General features: G+C 42.6%; 1 protein-coding gene across 1 annotated transcript; it reads left to right on the top strand.

The window, feature by feature from the left end:
* The first annotated feature begins 3,292 nt into the window (after nucleotides 1–3,292).
* Nucleotides 3,293–22,812, top strand: LOC112541178 (neural proliferation differentiation and control protein 1-like). The gene is made up of 9 exons (XM_025169486.2): nucleotides 3,293–3,365; nucleotides 7,144–7,296; nucleotides 10,908–11,021; nucleotides 14,631–14,846; nucleotides 15,579–15,645; nucleotides 15,917–16,001; nucleotides 16,445–16,521; nucleotides 19,178–19,271; nucleotides 22,551–22,812. The coding sequence occupies exons 1-9, from the start codon at nucleotides 3,293–3,295 to the stop codon at nucleotides 22,614–22,616; spliced, it is 945 nt and encodes a 314-aa protein (XP_025025254.1). The 3' UTR covers nucleotides 22,617–22,812.
* The last annotated feature ends 426 nt before the right edge of the window (nucleotides 22,813–23,238 follow it).

Raw genomic sequence — 23,238 nt, 5'->3', positions numbered from 1 at the left:
AGATAGTCTCAGTCTTTGATCCTTTCTCTTTTTTTAACATTTCTCTTTCGCTTTTGGTTCTCTCAATGTTTTCCCTCCAAATTTAAAACTGAATTTGGGTTGTTCTTCCACTCCTCCTTTTCACAATCCTTACATATTTTTTTTCTTTCCTGTGCTCTTGCTTCAATTTTCTTCTGTGGTGCAAGAATTAATCCTGCATAGACGCCATCCACATCGTTCATACGTCAATTATGTCAGCCATGATGATTGCCTAGAGACCTACCTTTAACTAATAAAATAAACCATGCTTTATAATTGGGTAAACATAAACATCTTACTTTCCAAGATGGTGGCCGCCAGCAAACGCCGGTCATTGCTGCTGTATTGGGGGGTGTTGCGGTTTTGACCCCTCTCCCTCCCCCCAGGATTTATCATCTTTTCGGGATGGACTGTCACTTGGCCTGGGATGGGGAGGGAACACTTCAAGCAGGGGAATGGCTAGCCCCATAGTGGCCGGCTGTCCTCAGCCCGATTTTCCATCTTCTTGGATTTTCCTTTGTGAGTATTGTACTGTTTTTAAATTTTAGATGTATTATATATTTTATATATATTTATGGTTTTCATGTTTTTTGTAAGTCCCCCAGAGTCCCCCATTGGGGGGAGATGGGCGGGGGAGAAATTTGGTAAAATAAAGAAAGAAAGAAGGAATTGCTGAGTTTGCACAATGCACCAAGGGCCTTTTCTCGCTGCTGTGTTAAAAGTGTTATCCACTCAGTACTGAGTGGCAGAAAACAATGAGATTTGCCTCTCCTCTTGCTGACTGGTACTGCATCCGGTTGCATCTGTTGTTATGTAGGCATGCATGGTGGTGGCCTGGGTTTTGCATGCACACCGTGCAGTTGGCAAAGCATTGCTGTACAGCCCCTCTTCTGCATATAACCAGCCAGTGGAAAAAACATCCCTCAATTACGGTAGTGTTGCAAAACTGGTCAGGTCTAGTTGCAGGATTCTCTCTGTCATCCCTAACCTCCTTCCTATGTTCTTCTTCCAATACCCCATTCTGTCATAACCTGAGTTGAATAAAGTTTTGAGAAAGAGAGAGGGAAGGAGGGAGGAGCCGAGAAGGGTGCTAAGTCACAAGCAGCAATTTTAGTTAAGATGTCTCTCCCCTTCTTTCCTTTCTTGATATAGGAATGTCAACATTCTGATTTCTCTCTGCTCTGTTTGGAAGGCAATGGCAGAGAGAGCTGGTCCTCTCATTTCATAATTCTGCTATTTCAGCCTTGCCTATATGAGAAAAGTTGTACGGTAGAGTTAAAGCACTTGCTGCCAGCTGAATAGACTAGTGCTATTGCTCAGTTCTGATTGACCTGTTGCATCCGATGCTTTAGAGCAGTGTTTCTCAACCTTGGCAATGTTAAGATGCGTGGACTTCAATTCCCAGAATTCCCCAGCCAGCCATGCTGGCTGGGGAATTCTGGGAGTTGAAGTCCACGCATCTTAACGTTGCCAAGGTTGAACAACACTGCTTTAGAGAATTAACAGCAGAAAAGCAACACCAAGGGACAAGAGGGCAGTGGCAACATCACAACTTTTTCTGTTCACTGACTTTTGCCTCCAGTGCAGTGGGAGCAAAGCATAACAGATACTTTAAACAGCTCTTCAAGGATGCTAGAATAAGGGCGAAAATACTATTTTAACATTGATACATCTAAGGTGAATTGATATTTCTTTATTCATGGGCTGTGGACAGAATTAAGGAAATGTTATTGGGATGTGGGAGAAAAAAATGTTGCCAGGGCACGTTTGGGATAGTGATAGGTTTGTGTGTGTCTTTGAGTCAGTTTTTCTCCTGGCAACTGCCTGGACTAATCCCTGCAGTTTTCTTGGCAAGATTTCAGGAGTGATTTGCCCTTCTTCCTAGGGCTGAGAGAGAGGGACTGGCCCAAGGTCACCTAGCTGGATTCGTGCCTAAGGTGGGACTAGAACTCACCATCTCCCAGTTTCTAGCCTGGTGCCTTTGACCACACCACCAAATGGCTGTGCAGGTGGGTGCTTGTGGGAAAATCCTCTAAGTCGAAAGCAAACCACATTATGTCTTGGTGTAAGGTGTGAATAGAGTCAGGGATTCTGATATCAAACTTCCAAATATAAAGTTGCTCCTTGTTAAATTTTGATGAATTATTCATGTTGATGTGAGTGGATAATCCTAGAATCTGAAAGAAGGATTTCTTTGGGTGTTATTGAGCTACAACATTACAAACACTTATCAGTGAGTAAATTCTGGTTAACTCAACGGGGCTGACTTACGATTGTGTAGATGTGTATAAGATGGCACTCTCTGTGCATAACTATGGTACCGTACAATGGTGAAGCAACTCCTTCTTGGAGGGACTGCATGAAGCATTAACACAGAATTCTGTTTACATTAGTTTTAGAAATGCAGATCATAGTGCACTAAATCAAAAATAAGTCTCACTGAGGTCAGTAAAATGTACTTCCAGGAAAATGTATATAGGACAATAGCCTGTGTCTCATATCAAGCTTATATTGGCATGGATGGGACTATGAGTCTGCATAACTGCGATGAATGTGTGCATGTGTACATAAATGCTAACACTTGATGGATTGATTGATCAAACTTTTACACCACTGCAATCATATCACTCTCCCTGGAGTACAACATAAGTTCCTCTTTTATTTTTCCAAAGTGTATGTTCATGCAGAAGTATTGCAAGAATGCTTTTAAGCCTCATGGTAGTCTCGAAAACTTTAGTTCAGAAATGCAATGTGAACACTACATTAAAATGTGCCATCCCTAACGATACAGCTGGGATGCTAGAAAATATTTATAAAAGGCATGATGTGGACACCAAAACAGATTATGGCATGGTCCCCCCCCCCCCCATCCCTGCCAGTTAGTAGCTGGATAACTCCCAGACCTCTAACTATCCAACCGTGCACTGATGTTAGTTGGATCCCTTATACGTAGTACATAAGCCCGTCCAATTAACCTGTCAGTCTAAAGCTAGCCATCCATCACTCTGTCCCCTATACCTTCTCCTCTCCGGCAAGTACAAGTTTTCTTCAGCCTAATTCTCCATCCTTATCCACCCCCTCCCCATCCACCCTCCAATCCTCGGTTCATTCATAAATATCCGCAGTCCCTCCCCATCCGCCGGCCAGCAGGTCTTCTCTCGTATTCGGCTACATGCCAAGAGCTGCTGAGGGGCACAGCCCCCTCTGTAGCAAGGGGGGAGCTTACTACTTACCCTCCCCCTCCCCGATCCATTTATCTGTTTGAAAGGCGATGATGCTGAGCAAAGCCATACGATGGCTGGGATTCTTCGCCATCCTGGCCACTACGGGGGCCAACTGGGAAGCAGGTGAGGGGGCACCTGGCTGGGGGTGGGGGGTGGGGAGGGATGTAAATTGGGGGATTCAGGAGAGGAGAGGAGGGGAGTGACTGCTGAAGGGAGAGGAAGCAGACAAATGCAAGAGCAGAAGGGAAAAGGGCGGGGAGAAAACAAAAGGAGAGATAAATGTTCCACTAGAAGCAGAAGGCTAGGAAGGAAAGCAGGAGAACAGTAAACATTTGGAATGAAGGAATAAACGGAGGTCGGTTGCTGGATACTTGGTGGGTTGGGCGGGTGGAGAAATGGATTGCAGTAGTTTAAACCTAGGTTTGGTTCTAGAATAAGAAGGAACCGAGGCTTCGTTGTATCTTTGCTTTAACTTATTCAATTCATCCTAAGAGATTGAATATTGCTTTATTAAAATCCACCCCCTTGGATCAGAAGACCCTTCAGGTAAATTGCAAATAGATTGGGGACTGGATTATGGAGGGGGGCACTCAATAGGCACCTTGTCCTTGATAGGTTCTAGACATTTGTCTTGGCTTCGAAGACTTGGCTCAGCTTAATTCCTGCTTCTTCCCCATCTAGAATTCTATTGCTCTATCCCAGCAATAGGGATAGAGCAATTTTCCTTTTCAAAAATCTTAAGTTTGTTTCCAGCCTTCATTGTTATAATTCACTAGGCACAATGGTTGTTACCGAACAAAGGCGTCCTGCTTGTGACTCACCCATTATATGCCACCTTCTGTCGCCATCCAAAACTCTTTGTTCCACTTCACAAATTCACCCATTAGCAAGAACTAGCCTCTTTCCTCTTTTCTAAGAAGTAGTTTTAACAGATTGATAACCGGGAGATGTTCAACAGGTGCAGCTCACGTCTATACAAAGATGCAAGGCTAGGTGCTGCTTTACTAGTTTTATTTCTGCCTGCAGAAAGCCCACAGCAGCCCTGTAAAAGGGGTGGAATGAGGTGGCAATCCAATTTCCAGCCCTGTTCCAAAACTTCAGTTACAAACAATACCAATCCCTCTGTATCAGTAGTACTAGTATAACATGGAAAGAAACATCTTCAGAAAGAATCATGGTTTAAAAGGAGCTCCTGAAGAGAGAGGGGAGGAATAAGACTTCATCTAGGAATCAGCACTGGTGTCTCGTGGATCACCCTGTCTCTGTTGCAGACTTTGCGGGGGGGGGGGATTATCCTTTATTTTAGTGGAATTAATCAATCAGGAAAGGGCTCCTGTTAAAGATTTGGGCTCTCTAGGTCTTCAGTCCTTTTTTTGTGCACAGTTCAAAACAAAGATGGGATGAATTGGCACTGAAGTTATGGATCCTGCAATCTTTCATAAAAGGCTGATGGCCAAGATACACCTGTCATCGGAGGTGAGACAGGTGGGGATCTGGCCTTTCAGAGGTGAGACAGGTGCGGTCCCCAGATCTGACCTTTCAAGCAGCAGCAACCTCCCCTCCCTGCATTTTTGGAATGTATTTTCTCCTGGTACAGTGTTTCTCAACCTTGGCAGCTTGAAGATGGGTGCACTTCAACTCCCAGAATTCCCCAGCCAGCATGGCTGGCTGGGGAATTCTGGGAGTTGAAGTGCACCCATCTTCAAGCTGCCAAGGTTGAGAAACAATGTCCTGGTTGGATTGTCCAGTACAGTTTACTTATTCTTCCAGGGTCTGATGAAAAGCTTTGTTTCATTGCACATAATATGATTAGAGATAATGCGATTATTTATTTTCTCTTAAGCAGTGCTTCCAAATGTGATCTATCCTTAAGGAGGTGCCCACACCAAAGAAATCAGAACTAGTGGTAAGGGCTAATCTGGAACCTCACTGAAATTTTGAGAACACATTTTGAATTATTGCACCATCTCATAGCAAGGCACCACCAAGAAGGGTCCATAACAGCTGTCGATTGGCTCCCCAGATTTTTTGAACTGGGGTGCATCTTTGGAAAGCATCTTATGTGCACACTCACAAAATGGGCACTTCTGAGACTGGCAAATCACAAGCCTCTCGTGGCAAACTTGCTAATACCACTTCTAGGGTACCACTTTCTCAAGTGTAACTTTGCCTTTTTTCTTCTGGTCAAGTACTGATCTGCGGTCACCCATCATGTTGCTTTCTAAGACACTCATTCATTCATTCATTCATTCATTCATTCATTCATTCATTCATTCATTCATTCATTCCACTTCTAAGGCCACCCACTCTCCAACAACTCTGAAGATCTCTATGTGGCTCCAGAAATTACCTTCAACATAAATATGGTTGAGGGTGGAACTTTGCCTTACAACACACTAGTGTCCAATTTATTTATTTTCACTTAAATAAAATGTAAAATTAGTAGGGCAGATGTCCCTGGACACCTTGGTGACAACAGGTAACGTGATGGGGATCCAGGATCATTAATGTCTGAAATGCTTCACCTTGATCTTCTTGGAATTATTATCCCTATCTTAAAGATAGAGAGGTGAGGTTCAGAGGGTTAGGCTAATTCTTGAATTCACAGCTGATAAGAAAATTGGATTTGAGAATTCCAACCCACCTCTCGCTTGGCTAATCATTGCATCCTGGGTGCCAGGCAAGAGGGGTTGAAACTTGGGAATGCACAAAGCATTGATTGATTGATTGATTGATTGATTGATTGATTGATTGATTGAATTTATATGGCTGCCCAACTCAAAAAGTGCAAGTCTGGGCAACTTACAAAAAACAATCAAGATAAAATCAACAGTCTTCAATAAACGTTAATAATAATATGCACAATTAAACCCTCTTCCAATGGAAACTTACTTATCTTAGCTCAAAATATGGGGAAATAACCACATTTTAAGGCCAGCAGGATCAGGGCTAACTGAACATCAGGAGGGACAGCATTCCAAGAGAAGTCACCAGTACTGAAAAGGCACACTGTCTGGGTTGCCAATATGCTAGTTTGTTGTTGTGTAGAAAACCTTTGTGTTCTTTGACTTAGAGAAGAGTCCAAGACAGGCTTTCCCAACCAAGTCCTACCTAATCATGTTGGACAGGGTGGCTGGATGATCCATGTTGGGGATGGTTTTGTGGGCTTGTATTTTGATTGATTGATTATGTGCCATCAAGTTCCTGTTGACTCTCAGTGAAGACGTAGACAGATTGTCTCCATTACTATCTCTCCCTAATCTTGTCTTCCAACAGTGCACCCATTGCCACTGTAAATGAGTCCATCCACCTTGCTGCTGGTCATCCTCTTCTTCTCTTTGCTTCCATCTTTCCCAACATTCGAGCCTTCTCCAGAGAGCTGGGTCTTTGCATTATGTGTCCAAAGTAGGCTAATTTGAGCCTGGTCATTTGTGCCTTGAATGAGAACTCTGGGTTTGTTTGTTTGATGATCCATTGGTTTGTTTTCTTGGCTGTCCACAGTATTCTCTGGAGTCTTCTCCAGCAGCAAAGTTCAAAGGTGCCAATACTCTTCCTATCTTGCTTCTTCAAAGTCCAACTTTCACTTCCATATGGTGTCACAGGGTATACCATGCTTTGAAAATGGGTTTGGATTAGATATTCTCCAATGTCCCTTACAACTCATCCATTCTATGATTATATGATAATTCCTATAATTCTCAGCAAGCATGGGCATTCATCATGGCAAATGTTGCTTGGACCTTACAAGTCAGGGTTCCTGAATTCCTAAAAATGGGGAAGAAAATGGAGGTAGTTTGGATTGAGAGTGAAGTTTCTTGGCAAAGCACAGAGAACTCCAAGGAATCTGCCTGCCCTCCTTGAAGCAAGTTTTCCTCCTCTTTTTGTATCCTCTTTTTTGCAGACCCCCTGTGCCCTGCCAGGTACAAAATCAACTGCCTACTTCACCAGCGACTGGGCTGTGGGCCAGATGGGGCGCCAAGTTGTGGTTCTTGTTTCCCTGGTTATGAAGAGGATTCCAGTGGCAACTGTGTGCCAAAAAAAGGTTCTAAGCATGGTAAGTCCTGTGGGGTTTGGAAGCTTGAAGCGTTAGCGGGGATGGAGTTTTCCAAAATTGTACTGGGAAAAACTTTATCAAGGAATTCACGATAGCCAAGAGGTTTTTCAGCCTGGGGTTTAGTAATGGATATAGGTTGGTGGTAGAATCCAACTTTTGCTGTCGCACCGAAGGAAGAAAAGTTAAAATAGTGGTGGTGAAATTGGTTGGGAAAAAGCACATCTTATATTTTAGGAAGATGTTCTGACCCTAAGAGACATGGGGAGCCAGAGACAGAATAGTCCATGGACCAAGATCAAGAGCTACTAAATTAAGCCCACAGATGTTTTAGTTCCAAAGCATCATCTAAAGACAATCTGTAGGCGAGATTATTATATGCACAAAGATGGAAAGATTCAACACGACCCCCTATGGAGGAATGGTTGGTGAAATTGACAGATCTTGCTGAGATGGATAAACATTATTAAATAAATAATGGATTATTTATTTAATAAACATTATATCCATTATTTATTTAATAAACATTATTAAATAAATAATGGATTATTTATTTAACTATTTATGTGGGGATTTTTAATTGTCGATGGGGTTTCTGATTTTGATTGCGAGCCACCCAGAGTCGCCCATGGGGGGGGGGGAGATGGGCAACATACAAATTTAATAATAAATAATAAACAAACAAACTTCTTTGATTAGAGAAAAGACACTATCTACATTTATTGGGGACCAGAAACCTCTAATGGACTTGTTGCATAAAAATGAAAAAAAATGAAGTTGTGATTTATGGTTTTGATGATTAGACAGGATAGATTATAGAAAGAAGAGTATTATGATGTAACTTTAGAGAGAGAGAGGTTAAAATATAATTGTACTTATAACTGCTGTGAAAAATATTGGAAGCCATGGCTCTGTATCTTTTTTCTTTCCTTTCTACTTTTCTTTACCTTTTTTCCTTTTCTTGCACTGTTTGCTTTCTCTTTGCTTTCTTTCTTTTTCTCTTTTCTTCTTTTCTTTATATTAGTTTTTATCTTCTTTTTAAAAAGTTTTAATAAAGATTACATACAAAAAAAGGAAGAAAAATTAAAATAGGAATGATTTTTCTCTGGAGATGCAAATATTCATTTGTGGTGGTGGTGAAATTAGTTGGAAAAAAGCACGGAAAGGAATGTCTCTCCCCCACCAAATCATGGTATTCCAGTATTAAATTGTGCTGGAGCTATTAAATTGTGGTGAAGAATGAGAGATATGATGGGAAAATCTCCCACAGTCATGGTTTGTTCTCCCAAATACCTACTATAGCATTTCAGGAGAGTAAGATTTGCAACTAAACAGGGTCTTCATTCTGGGCTTTTAGAATCAGAGCATACATGAGGAATGGGACATTATAACCCTACAAGTATTGTGGCACTACAGTTCCTATCACCCATAACCATTAGCCATGGTGGGGAGAACTAATGAAAATTAGTGTCCAGCAATGTTTCTGTGTGAGCCAGTTTGGTGTAGTGGTTAAGGACCAGGCTAGAAACTAGGAGATGGTGTGTTTTAGCCCTGCTTTAGGCACGAAGTCAACTGGGTGACCTTGGGCCAGTCCCTCTCTCTCAGCCCTAGGAAGAAGAAGGCAGTGGCAAACCACTTCTGAAATCTTGCCAAGAAAATTACAGGGACTTATCTAGGCAGTTGCCAGGAGTCAACACTGACTTGAAGGCACAAAACAAGGAATTTCTATAATTTCTAGCCAACATGGCCCTTCATCACTGTAAATGTACAACATCCCCTACATTTCTTCTGTACATTCCAACTCTCCCTATTTTCTGGCCTTTGTCCTTTGCAACACATCTTATATTTTAGGAAGATGTTCTGACCCAAAGAGACACGGGGAGCCAGAGAGAGAGAATAGTCTGCGGACCAAGATCAAGAGCTACTAAATTAACCACACAGATATTTTAGTTCCAAGGCATCATCTAAAACCAGTTTGTAGGTCAAGAATCAAGAAACAAAGCACTGCAGCTGAATAGGATTGCAATTTTTACATGGTTGTGTTGCAGCTGAAGGTCAACATATCTGTGTGAATGGCTCACCGTTGAAGTTTCTGGCCATTAGTATGCATGATGGGAATGAAAGTAATGCTTCCAGCCACCATCTCTGCCTCTGATAACGGCTCATAAAGTCCTCCAGAGCCAGCTCCTACTAGTTTTATTCAGTATTTGTTATGATTCTGACACCCAAAGAGATTTTCTCTCCAACAGCCTGATCTTGCAATCTGCCACTCCACCCTCTGTACCTCCACTTGGAGATTGGAGGGCTGTTAAGGGGTCAGAAGCTACTGATCAAGATCAGAGAGCAAGTGTTGCAAATTCTGGAAATGTTGTAAGGACTGGATTGACTTCATTTCCCTGATCTGAGCCCTGGGTGAAAACAGGAATCCCAGGTTCTGTATTCTCTTCCTCTGGCATCTCCCCTTCCTCCAATGAGAAGGAATATGGGGCTTTCTTTGTGGGGGAGGAAGGTGCTGGCATGTCTCTTTATTTTTCTGAAGTATTTTTATATTGCTTCTTATAACTCATCATCACCAGATGGTTTGCAACCATCATAAAACAAGCAAAACCCCATCTAATAAAAGAGGGCTGTTGGAGAAAATTAACCTCTGGGAAAAGGGTGAGTTGTTGGCTTTTTGTGTTTGTTTTAAGAAGTATATTTGAATTTCATCACATTCCATTCCATTCCCCTTCCCATTCTGATTTTTAGAAGCAAAATTTCTGATGAGAAGCAGATACCTCTTGACTCAGGCTCACGTAGATGCCAGCCCTTTAAGGCAGATCAGACTAGGAAATTTAGGAATGCTAATATTACTTTTATTAAAAGGTTACAATAACAGAATCTTGCAAGTCTGAATACACTTCTCCTCTCCCTCCTTTTATCTTTATGAGAACTAGGGAAGGTCCTGTCTGAGACGCTTTTTCAAATTACAGTTCAGCCCCAGACTCAGATTCTTTTATCTGACAGTTGTCTTGATTGTGGCTCTTCCTCCTGTTCTTCAAGGTTATTCCTTCTGCACAATCCAGTATATATACGTAATGTATCATTTAAAGGGACACAATATCCCAGTGAAATTATTGCTTTTGCATCTTCTGCTCCCCTATGTTTAGCCAGACAGTAAGTTGCCAGGGGTCAAACAAAATCCCAGAATTTCCAGCCATAATGTAGGGCAGTGTTTTTCAACTTTGGCAACTTGAAGATATGTGGACTTCAGCTCCCAGAATTCCCCAGCCAGCACAGTTGAAGTCCACACATCTTCAAGTGGCTAAGGTTGAGAAACACTGATGTGGGGGATTATGCTGCACAGGATGACTACTGCCACTGCAACATTTTCTTGTAGCTCTCACTTCTTCCAACCTATTTTGCTTCTCTCTTCACTTCCTGCCTGTTGACATCTTGACTGCACCCTCAGCTGAGCAGAGATCTGCTTTAATTACTTAACTTGCTCTGCAAAACATCATGTCTCGAAGCAGTGCAGTAGGACGTCCATTGATCTGATTAGGAGTGAATCCACCAGACATCAAACCCAGTGGAGTTTACTGGCTCATTTTCCCTCTCCATCTCCTCTCTTTCAGAAAGCAAACCAAAAACTCAGAAGAGACCTAAAGATTTGCCTGGTCTTCTGCGTTACCTTCTGGCTAAGCATGAAAAGGCATTGCAACTGCCCACGATGGAGACTACCCTACCTGGTAGGCAAACTCACCAACGTTTCCTCTTTTCCCAACAGGGAACAGATCATTGGGGGTGTTTCCAGGAGTGTATTGTTCTACCTCCCTATCTAACGCAAGGAATTGGTACAAGGGGCCCATTTCTCTTTAATAATTCTCTTAACCTTCCTACCAGTTCTTCCCTCATTCTTCTTTCCATAGAAAAGCTGTGAAGGAGGAAAGATGGAAGTGGAAGCCTTTCATCTAGAAAGACGTAATATCCATATCGTCCAGCCTTCTGTCTCTGCATGTCTTAGCAGCAGTTCCCCATGATCCTAGACTTGAGTCTTTCTCAGATGAATGGGGGATTGAACCAGAAGACCTAAGCAGAGGGAGCAGGACTGAACTATAGAACTTCCAGATATTTCAGGAAAAAGAGCCCATTTTTAAGTTCTTGTTAGTGTTTTCTCACTCTTCACCCTGGATAAGCAGGACATTAGTTGCTATATAGAAACATTGCTTCTGTTCAGTGTTGTCAGATGATTTATTTGGTTTTGGTTCAGCAGGCAGTGTGAGCACAGTGGCTTTGAATTGTAAGCCAATGACCTGAATCCTGGTTTACATTCTAGAATCATTTGCGAACCTTGCCATAGGGTGGCTTGTTCAATCCGCCACAGGTCAAACCAACCATGGCTTACTCCAGAAGTAGCCACCTAAGACTCCACAGCTACATGCAATCCTCAAACTCTATTTCTGACATACACACACACAGACACCCTGTACTACTATTGCCAAACGTTCATGATGTACTTCTGCCATTTGGAGACAGAAGACACACCAAAATTATCTTAAGCCCTACAATAGGCTTAATGTGGTTTATAAAATTCTTCTCAAACAGCCACAGAAAAGGTAAACATTTCTAGCCTGCTCCAATTTCTCTTTTACATCACTGCCCTGTCAGCTGCAACCCTCACCACCCCTCTCCAAAAGTTGGACAACCCCCCAGTCATCCAAATTTTGCTCTTCCTGCAAAGCTAGGCATGAATCCAGGCAGAAGCTGATGCAACCACATTGAGATAAAACATCTCTGCCATATCAGGGATCAGATTAGCAAAGTGGTGAAGCCAGGAATTTTAAGCCAAGTTCAAAGCATACAATTTGCCATTAACATACAACGATGAGGTTAAAGTGTTTTTCTGGTTTGACCATCCTCATTTTTTAATGAATGAGTTTTCAGGTTTTGTAGAGAAATCATGATAAGGCACAGCTGGATTTCCTTTTCTTTTTCCTTTCTTGAGTTCTTTTTCTGTCCTCTCAAAGATGCTGGGCTAGGGCTGGCTAACTCAAAACATTGTTCTGTAGGTCTCTGATGCTTTACCCATTTCTGTATCTGTTGTGTTTTAATGGCATTGGGTCTCCATGCTGAAAGTGTTTCATGTCTCAATGAAGAGCTAGGAAGGACTCCTTGAAGTTCCTCCCTAGTTCTAAGAGTGTATGATATTGGGGGGGAAGCAAAGTTTCTTGGGGAAAGAGTCCCTCCAGTTTCATCTTCATAAACGTGGAGCCCTTGGTGCTCTCTGAGCTTGGTCGTTGGCTTGCAGATGCTTCATTACTCAACTAGTTTCATTACCTAGTTGGGTAATGAAACATCTGCAAGCCAACGACCAAGCTCAGAGAGCACCAAGGACCTCAGAGCAACCTGAGCTACAGATATCCTCTTTTATTGGATATTCATCAATACACACACACACACATGCACATACATAGATGGATTCTCTTTTACATATAAGGGTCCAAGATCTATATCAAAACCACGGTGTATCTACAAAAGGTGGGGGGGGGGGAGGGAAGCAGAAGTATCCAGCACAGTGTTTCTCCACCTTAGCAACTTTAAGATGAGTGGACTTCAACTCCCAGAATTGAAGACCACACAGTTCTAGTCCACACAGCTTAAAGTTGCCAAGGTTGAGAAACACTGATCCAACATCTCTTTCAAATGTCATAGAATTCCAGCTGTCAATTCCAGATGCGTTCAGCCCAATGCATCCACATGCCTTATATGTTGCTACTCGGAGAACTAAGCAGCCACTTCTCATCATGAGTGCCATTTCCAGAATCTTTCCCGAGATGCGAACAGCCAAGAGGAATGTGGGATATTAGATAAAGAACCAGCATTTGTTCAGAGAAGTGTCCAGCTTATTCAGTATTTTCAAATTATTTGTCAGTTTGTCCATTAATGTCCTGTACAAAGGGGAATGGAGAGATCATCTGCTGACTTCCCACATTTAGCACGTTCTGCTCTTCTCAAAAATAACAAAAGTTTAATTTGCTTTTTCAACTTTAATGAATGCCTGAAATGTAGACAAGAATGGAGGTCCATGATGACATAAAACCCATTCATCCAACAAGTTCCAATACTGTATGAATAATATGGGACCAAAAAGCCCTACTTTGATCACAGTGTAACTATATTCAACTATGTGCCTTTTCTCTTGCAACGTCTTTGGTGGTTCATTGAACATGCATGGTTTATTCTACTCAATCTAACCAGCATTAAATACCTGTGTGTGCAGAACTATAAGATTAGATTCAGCTTTACAGTCATTTCTAAGGGCATTTAGTATTTGCAAAACAATGTCATGCATCGAAATGACTCGTGACTCAAGAAAATGCTGCGCCATATGGCACTTTGTGATTGCCCCTGTCATGGAAATTTTGGCGTAGAATCTAAAGGGCCTGAAGCTTGGTTGTGATGCACACCCCACATCCCAAATGGGTTGGCAATGTCTACTTTTCAGAAAGTTTGACCCAAAGCATTCATCAGGAATGGTGCATTCTGCTCCATATCTTTTATTTCCCTGTCTCCCTGACACTTGTACTGCCTGGTTAAAATAGATATGCATTATGATTACATCCAGTATCTATTTTTATCTCTTAGCTGTGTTGGAAAATGAGATAATTTCCAGTTTAAATTGCATCCAGCCGTCTCCCAGTCATTCCCTAGATCGAGATGAGAGCACGCTCACACGCCACTCAGTTCAGCTAGCAAAAATACTCCTTGGGCTTATGGATTAAACATCAACAAATGTCAAAAAATAATTAATTGGCCAAAACAGGATAAAAGGCAGGGAAACGAAGGGAGAGAGAGAAGCACATGAACTACAAGCAAGAATTTACATTCTCTCTCTACCAAAAGGCACAGAATCTTTAAAGTTCTTCCAGCTTTATTTACCCTCCCTTCTATACAGAAGGACAGCAGAATAGGGATGGAAAGGAGAACACCAGATGTTCCCTCTTCTATTCTACCTCGTGAAGGAAACAATTGCATGGATGAGGATGTGTATTATATTTATTATTGTTTATCACCTATAGTAAGAATTGGCTCATGGATTAAAAAACAGAATGTTACATATTTGTCAGTTCCTTATCTCCTGGGGCAACATTGCTTACTGGACCACGTTTCCAAAAATGTTTAGAATGGCTTATGGCCAAAGGGCATAATTTTAGGTTTAGCCCTGCTGCTAGATTAATGAAGCCGTTACAAAGCCTTGTTCCTTAGAGAAATTTGCAGGATCTGCTACTAGAGAGTAATAGATGGAAACCAGGCAGAAAAATGGCATTCTTCAAATTAATACGTTGCCGATTTTACAGGCATTACTGAGGTATTTGAACCACCCAGCTCTCCAACTGGCTTCCCCACTTCTCTTCCCACAAGTGTCTCCTATTCCAGGAACACTTCTCCAGTTTCTTCTGAGTTGTATGAAATCACTCCAGTCTCGGCCACCACACCACCAAGGAGAGTGAGAGTGGACTTCAAGCAAAGGTCCCGTCCTCCAGCTACTAGCATGAATAAAGCTGTGACTCTTAGTGAGTATTTTGATTGATTGATTGATTGATTGATTGATATCAAGTCGTTGTCAATTCTTACTGACCACATAGATTTTCTCCATGACAATCTATCCCTAATTTGGTCTTTCAGGTCTTCCAATGTGCCCCCATTGCCACAGTAACTGAGTCCAAACACCTTGCTGCTGGTCACCCTCTTCTTTTCTTTCCTTCCATCTTTCCCAGCATCAAAGCCTTCTCTAGAGAGCTAGGTCTTTACATCATGTGTCCAAAGTAGGATAATTTAAGCCTAGTTCTTCTCCAACACCAAAGTTCAAAAGCGTCAATACTTTTCCTATCCTGCTTCTTCAAAGTCCAACTTTTGCTTCCATAGAGTGTCACAGGGAACACCATGACTTGCACAATTCTGATCTTTGTATGGCATTTGAATATCTTTTCCAAGGCCTTCATGGCTGCTCTACCAAGTGCTAGTCTGTGGCGTATTTCTTGACTGCTTGTTCCTTTACAGTGGATGGTTGATTCTAACAGGTAGAAGCTGTCCACCACTTTGATAACTTCATTGTCATTTCTAAAGCTGTTTGTTGCACCTGTTGTCATTAGTTTGGTCTTCTTTAAGAGATCAGAAAAGATGGGGCAAGAATGAGGAGGAGAGCTTGGAACAGCTGAGGGTGGGATGCGTGTGCAGCTAGAAAAGCAGTGCTTTGCCATATCCTGTGGGTCCAGCACTCAAAGAGTTAATTGTGGTCCTTTCAGCTCTCGTGGTCATGTGCACGGTGACAGGAGTCTCTGGATTGGTGGTTGCAGCCATTTGCTGGTACAGGTATGAATCTGATTGTCCTCTTTTTCATATATTGTTTCTTCATTATTATAATTATCATTAATCTGATGTCTATGTCTTAGCAATGTTCAGAGATGGGAGGAACTCTGCCCATGCTCCCAGAAATTCCTTCATTCATTATTTTTCCCAGTGCTGTGGATGAAATAGGCTGCAGGTTTATTGATCTGGGAATCAGGAAAATGGGAACACACGTTGGGGTTATTCATTAGCTTTTTGTTGTGGGTCAGTCGAAATATCTTTGGTTAATTTCCAGGCTTCAGAAAGAGGTACGCTTGGCTCAGAAGATGGCATACACAGCTACTCGAGGGAACCAGTACCGATACCATCAACCCAGTGCTGTAAGTTGGCTCTGCAGTGGAATTCACTAATAGAAGATAGAGGCCTTGCTCACATGACATGTTAAGCTGTAGCATGTTTTGTCAGCATGTTGTGTGAAGCCAGCTGTTATGCTTTGCAAATCATTGTTCATGGCTTTGCGTAACATATGAACTCAGCCTGATGGGGCTTAATAGATTGTGTCCAGTTGAATGGATATGAAGATGAATTTGACAAATTCGTGGAGGAGAAGGAGGCTATTAAAGGCAAGAAGTCATGATGGCAGGGGTCAGAGTTAGGTTGAATTGGTATGACTACAGAGATATAAGGCTATAGCTCTCCTGTCATGGGCTTTCAAGAGACATTGGGTTGGTGGAGGAAACAGGATGTTTGACTAGATCTCATAATCTAGTTTTACTGATCTAATAAGGCTCTTCTTAATCATCTTCTGTTTCATTCTTCTCAGTATATGGATTCCAGGCTAGCACAGTCTTGTCAAGTTCACCACTATCAACATCAGAAGAAACTTCTTACTGGTGAGGAGTAAGTGTTCTTCTCTAGAACTTTCCCTGGAAGTGGGAGGGCATGAAACAGCTATGAGAATGGAGCAAGTCTCAGAATGGGAAGGACCATGGCTCAATGGGAGAGGACACGGGAGAGCAGAACTTCCATTTCTGTTACCTGAAGAGAAAAGATCCCTGGGTTGGGGACCTCTTTGAAAGATTTGTCTCCAGAGCTTGACAACAGGTCTCCCAGTGTTGAGCAGATGAACTCTTGATTGCTTAGGAGACACTTAATTTCAGGAAGAGCCTAGTGTTTGTGATAGGTTTTATTTCAAACCATAGTTGGGAGATTAAATATTATAAGTGCGCATATGTGTGTGTGTGCATGGGTACATACTCCATCACACACAAACCTCCATGCACACAGAAAATAAGATATTAAAAACATTCAAGCATGGTTTTCTCCTTGTCATATACAGTATATTCACCCCTACCCTGTTACCATTATCTGTCTATGATCTAGAATAGTATATTTCCAACAGCTTAACCACATGATGCAACATTTATACATTTAAGGTTTTATGTGTTTGGGTAACTGCAGAAATTTGCACAGAAGATTTATAAAAAAACTGAGACAATATGTTCTTAGTAGAAGCTTCCTTGTTCTCTTATACTGCTTCCTAATCAATAGTTATCTATAAAATGATTTTATTTGAGTCATGCATGGAGGGCCAGACTCACGTGTTGACAAAAAGGGAGCCTTTTCAGTCAGGATTCAGGCCCGGTTATGGAACAGAAATGGCATTGGTCGCACTTACGGATGATCTCTGGTGGGAGCAGGATGGTGGAACTGCGACCATCCTTGCTCTCCTCGATCTCTCAGCGGCTTTCGATACTGTTGACCACAGTATCCTTTTGGGACGGCTTGGGGAATTGGGGGTGGGCGGCACGGTTCTGTGCTGGTTCACCTCCTTTCTCCAGGGCTGATCCCAATCGGTGGTGATAGGGAGCGAGAGGTCCCATCCTCGGCCCCTCTTTTGTGGAGTGCCGCAGGGTTTGGTTCTTTCTCTGCTCCTTTTTAACATCTACATGAAACCTCTGGGTGAGATCATCCATCATCATGGGATGAGGTATCATCAATATGCTGATGATACTCAATTATACATCTCTGTCTCAGGTGAGGTAAGTGATGTCATGACCGCCCTTTCACGGTGCCTGGAGGCTGTAAGGGTCTGGATGGGGAACAGCAGGCTTCAGCTGAACCCTGGTAAGATGGAGTGGCTGTGGGTTAATGGCTCCTCTGTATCCGGGACTTTGTCATCTTTGGTGCTGGATGGGGTAGCACTGCCCCAGACAGACCCAGTACATAATCTGGGGGTCTTCCTAGACTCACGGCTCCTGCTTGAAGAGCAAGTGGCAGCTGTGGCAAGGAGGGCCTTTGCACAACTTCAGATTGTGCGTCAGTTACTCCCTTTCCTGGATCAGGATGCCCTTCAAACAGTCATTCATGCCCTTGTTATCTCCCTTATAGACTACTGTAATGCACTGTACATGGGGCTACCCTTGAAGAGTATCCGGAAGCTACAGCTAGTCCAGAATGCAGCCACGCAGGCTATTCTGGAAGCCACAAGAAGGGCCCATGTAACGTCGTTGCTCTGCGAGCTGCATTGGGTACCAGTTTGCTTCTGGGTCCAATTCAAGGTGTTGGTTATTACCTTTAAAGCCCTACATGGCATCGGGTCAGGTTACCTAAGGCTTACCAGGTTACCTCTTCCCCATGACTTCAACCCATCCCACCCAAACACACAGAGAGGGCATGCTCTGGACCCCCTCGACAAAACAGCTCTGACTAGCAGGGTCCAGAAGGCGGGTCTTCTCTGCAGTAGCCCCCGCTCTTTGGAATATTCTGCCCCCAGAGGTGTGATTGGCCCCCTCACTCCTGGCCTTCTGGAGGGCTTTGAAGACCTGGCTCTGCCACTTGGCCTGGGGTGGGGAGGGAAGACATCAAGCATGGGGATGGCTAGACCCATAGAGGCCTGTTGTCTTCAGCTCCAGAACCATCATCCTCTTGGACTCTCTCTTTCTCTTTTTGATAATGTTTTGTATAAATTTTTATGTTTTATGTATTTATATATATTTATTGTTTTAATGGTTTGTGTGAGCTGCCCAGAGTCCCCCACTGGGGGGAAGATGGGCAGAGCTAAATTAAATAAATAAATAAATAAATATTAAGTGTGTTTTGGGAAGATGGGATTAGGTAGTCTAATTGGTTAGTGTCTCCCATGCCTGCATCCCTCCTCTATATTGCCCTGGGGATGATGGAATTGGGGGATTCTGGTTACCGTAAAGGCAGGGTGGAGATTTGGGAGAGCAGTAGTGTAGACAATATGGAAGAGAACCTTGACTGAGATATGCAGGAACTGTTACCTAGGCAAAAGGGATTGAAACATTTTTAAGTCCAGAATAATGAGATAACATTCGGAAGTGGCTCAGACAGACACCTCCCTAATTCACTGGAGTATAAGAAGGAGAAGGAGGTACAGCCCAATCAGATTTACAGGATTCTGTTATTTAGTCTTCCTGTGGAGTTGATTTCCTGGTCTGGTCTACCTATTAGGGCTAACAGAAGAGGACTCAGGTAATTTGCTTCCACCTCCTTAACACCCCATCGCCTTATTTTGTGTCCTCCTCCCCAGGAGAGAATGTCCCAAAGCAGTGGAGCAGTTCCCTACAGAATCAGAGACGGAAAATGGCGACTACACCGTATATGAATGTCCTGGATTGGCCCCAGTACGTATATGTGTATTCAGTCTGTGCTGGACAAGCAAAGACGGCTTCCAACAGCGGTTGTGGGCCAGGCCACCTCAAAAGCTCTTGCTGCTGTAGGCAAATAACCCGTCCAAAGTCCAAATGCACACCAAGTTATTCTGACACCTTAGAACATCCCACCTTCCAGGCAAGAAAAATATTACAGTCATAAGAGAGAAATGAAATCATTGCCTGATCATCTATTATCTACCTCATAGTAGAGCCGGCCTTGACCGTGAGGACCAGCCCTTCTTAGTGATTTATGCCAAGGTCCACTTTCGCTTTAAGCAAGATCAAACAGTTTTTAGTTTCGCAGGTGGACATTTTGGTTTGCTTGTTGATTGACCTGCTAATCCCAAAGCCTTCCATGCATTCCTAAAATACATTAGTGAGGTGGTAAGGTGGTCTGCCCTCGCCCCAGCATTTCACAAGGGTTGGGGTAGGAAATCCTCCCAGGCATGCTGGTTGTTTCACTGCCTACGAGTAGTAAGAGAGCAAGAGGCAACAACAAAGCCTCAGGTGTGTTGCTAAACAATAACAACAGGAGTTGAGATACAACTTTGCATACAGTCCTTAGCCAAGTCGCTCCATAAGCAGTGGACCTGCTTCCAAAACTCCCTTTCGTGCAATTGACTGTTATTATTTTAATGAGTTTTTATGTAAACCGCTCTGGAGGTTTAAAGAGAAACTCATTTACATCTTACATCTAGTAGGAGCGAAAGCTGCTAGGATGGCTTTCAAGAAAGTAATTATACTGGACTGTATTTTTCTTGGAAAAATGTCAGTTATGGGTTCACTTTGTAGTAGGTCCCTTTGAGATTGTTGGGCTATGTATTTTGCATTGACATCTTAGCCCTCTTCAGCCCCCAGCTCCCCCCACCCCCAAACCCATACCCTTAGGCGCAGCCAAGAAACTATTAAGGCTATAAACCGCCCTTCCCCTGCGTATTTTTGCTGATAAAGATCCTTTGCCTGTTAAATAGATGTACATAGGGAGAGCAGTGGTTGTAGAGGGATCGATCTGATATACCAAAATAGTTAATATTTATATCAGCGGCGGACAACTTTTCGGCAGGTATGGCCTGTCCTTGGTAAAAATATTTTTAAGCCTTTGGGGTGGTGGGAAGCAGTGTCACATGAAAGCAGTGGCACCAGAACGTTCGACCCCTTTTCAGTCTTTTTTCCTTTCTCTTTCAGTAAAAAATAGAGGCATTAAGTCACACCTATATTTCTGCTTGTTTTTGAAAACACGTAAGGGAGAAAAGATATCATAATTTGGCCGTTTGCCACCAGTTTCAATGGTTGGACTGTGGACGGCCCCAGGGGCTGGAGAAAAGGAGCTAGGGACTACCTCGCCTATGTATCACAGTTTGTGGAGCTCCAGATTATCTGATAAAATGGGTTATTCTGTACCCAAGTGACACTAGACCCACCTCTCTGAGCTTGTAGTTTGACAGGTTTGATGCTGAAGCTTTGCTAAATGGAACAGGAGTTGACCTTCTTTTCCTTCTAAAATTCATAGAGCCATCTTAAATGCATACCTCTGGGCAGTTCACAACCAGTTCACATGCACAGAAACATAAAAATGAAAAAAAACCTATAACTGAACAAAGATATAGTTAAAAACAATCCAGTGCAAAAAGTCACTGTGGCACAACTAACAATCCCACAATACAAACACACATATATTGGGCTCCCCTAACATCATAGCTCTAAAGCCTGGGGGAAAAACCAGATCTTAAAAGCCTTCCAGAGGTCCAAGAGAGAGAGGACCCTCCTATTCTCAGGGGGGAGGTTCTTCCATAAGGACTGTGTAATCTTAAATAGTTCCCATCTGCTTCGATGGGGAAGGTCCAGAGAATGTTCTGCCTAACAGATTTCTAGCTGGAGAGTGGAGAGTTCCAAAGTGATGAGAAAATGCCCAATATGAGATTCCTCAAGTAGCTGTTGATTGATTGATTGATTCATAAGATTTATAAGGCCACTCAACTCAAACAATGTGACTCTGGGCAGCATATAGCATAAAAAACAAACAATCCATTAAAAAAAATTTTAAACCCCCACTGTATAACAATAAAATATATAAATACAGAATATAAAGTGGTGACCAGTATATAACAAAACAACCAAAAGGGGACTCTCATTTGTCAGAATTAAACCATGGAGAGAGAGGGATCAAACCAGTTCTGTGCATGGGATGCATGTTAAAAAGAAAAAGATGAGCTCCTTTGAGCTGAACTCAACTCCTAGTGATTGCATGTGATCGTAATGCTGCTTTCTTGGCAACTATAATGAAGTGGTTTGCCATTGCCACTTTCTGAGTTTTTATGTTTTTAAACTTCCAAGTCTGGTCTGGTCATCTCCATCTTAATAGTCCCATCCAGGAACTAACCAGATTTACCCATCTGAAAGATGTTTAAAACCGAAAAAGAAGCAAGAAGGTCAAAGAGCAAGATAGGAACCCAGAAGTATTTATGATTTGCACATTGAGGTAGTGTCAAGTCTCACCTCCAGGTTTGGGTAGACTTTGACTGAGATGTCTTCAGTGAATTCTCTCTTGGAGTGCTCACTGACCTCACTTCCCCCACACAATGCTGTGGTTCCTTTCTTTTGTTCACCCTGGTTTGCTTCAGTAGCAACTGCAAAGCAAGAAAGTGGCCTGGCTCCAGGGGCTGATCATGAGCCTCTGGATGGAGGGCAAGGGCCCAACAATACCAGTCCCCATCAGCGGCTTGGTCTGTCCATGAGGTTTCAGGATCTGGATAGCCAATAAGCAGCTCCTGTGCTTGGATAATTTCCAGTATTAGAAACAGTTTGCCCAGCTGGCACAAAACTGTGGCTTCCCTGATTTAATAACTCTGCACAATTGTAAGAGAGACACAATAGATCTGTCAGCAGACTGGAAGGCTCGCCATTACAAAGGGATTAGTTTAGTGCAGGATTGGGCAGGTAACTTTCTTGCAGGACTACATTATTCACACTCCAGATAGGAAAATCACTTGTGAATGCTCTTTTAATGGAGAAAGAAAATAAAACTCTCCTTGCCTAGGAAGATAAAGCTCACCTAAAATCTTTTCCTTTGGGTTGCGGTTGTGATATGCATGAGAAGTTCTCACTGCTTTCAGAGGGACATGTTCAAACATACACTTTGCCTATTCAGTGATGGAGATGGGAGCCCAGTAGATTTTGACTCCAAATGTAGCATTTTCCCCCTTTTTAAAAGAATGCTTTGACTAATTTACTGTCCTCTTCTCTTTCCAGAGTGGAGAAATGGAGATCCACAATCCTCTCTTCGACACCTCCACCCTACACCGATGTCCCCCCTAATTACATACCCTTTTTTCTTCCTTCCCTCATCTACATTGTCATCTTCTGGATCAATGTAGGGAAGATTCAAACTTACAAACACCCACAAGGTGCCGTTTCTCCATCCTCTTCCTTTGAGGGAAGATCCTATCCATGCCACATATTCCTCTATCCTCTTATGCTAATACTATGGGAATGCTTTCAGGCTTTTAGGAGGTTTTCTATCGTAGCTCTGCTTCAGCTCAAGGTCTTCTGACAACGAACTTTTATCCTGGGAGTTTCTACTGTCTTTTGGAGATCTTGATTCAAGTTCTCCTGATTCCATCAGCTCTTGAACTGGAAGGGTTTATTGTATCCAATCAAGCTAAGATCTAAGGAGCAGAAGGCTTCATTTGTCATGTACAAAAGAGTCATGCATAGGCACCCTTAGATGTCTACTCTGATCTAAGGTTGGCCCAAAGCATTTTGCTGATCAGTGGTCTCCACTGTCTCCTGGGCTATACATATAATATACAGGCTAGTCAATTTGTTTTGTCACCAGAAGCAGAAAATCCCACAAACACCTCTCCCTGGCAATAATAATAATAATAATAATAATAATAATAATAATAACAGCGACAATATATAATTTACTGCATTTTCA

The sequence above is a fragment of the Python bivittatus genome, unplaced genomic scaffold, assembly GCF_059951505.1.
Source record: "Python bivittatus isolate LINGU-HERP-01145 unplaced genomic scaffold, Pbiv_v1 ctg000080_np1212, whole genome shotgun sequence".
Classification (NCBI taxonomy): domain Eukaryota; kingdom Metazoa; phylum Chordata; class Lepidosauria; order Squamata; family Pythonidae; genus Python; species Python bivittatus.
Note: the sequence above shows the minus strand (reverse complement) of the source record. Positions and strands in the feature narration are given on the sequence as shown.

Coding starts and splice junctions, on each gene's coding strand:
- LOC112541178 (XM_025169486.2), top strand. CDS start 3,293: ATGCTGAGCAAAGCCATACGATGGCTGGGATTCTTCGCCATCCTGGCC. Junction 11,022..14,630: donor GATGGAGACTACCCTACCTG/GTAGGCAAACTC, acceptor CCGATTTTACAG/GCATTACTGAGGTATTTGAA. Junction 19,272..22,550: donor AATGTCCTGGATTGGCCCCA/GTACGTATATGT, acceptor TTCTCTTTCCAG/AGTGGAGAAATGGAGATCCA.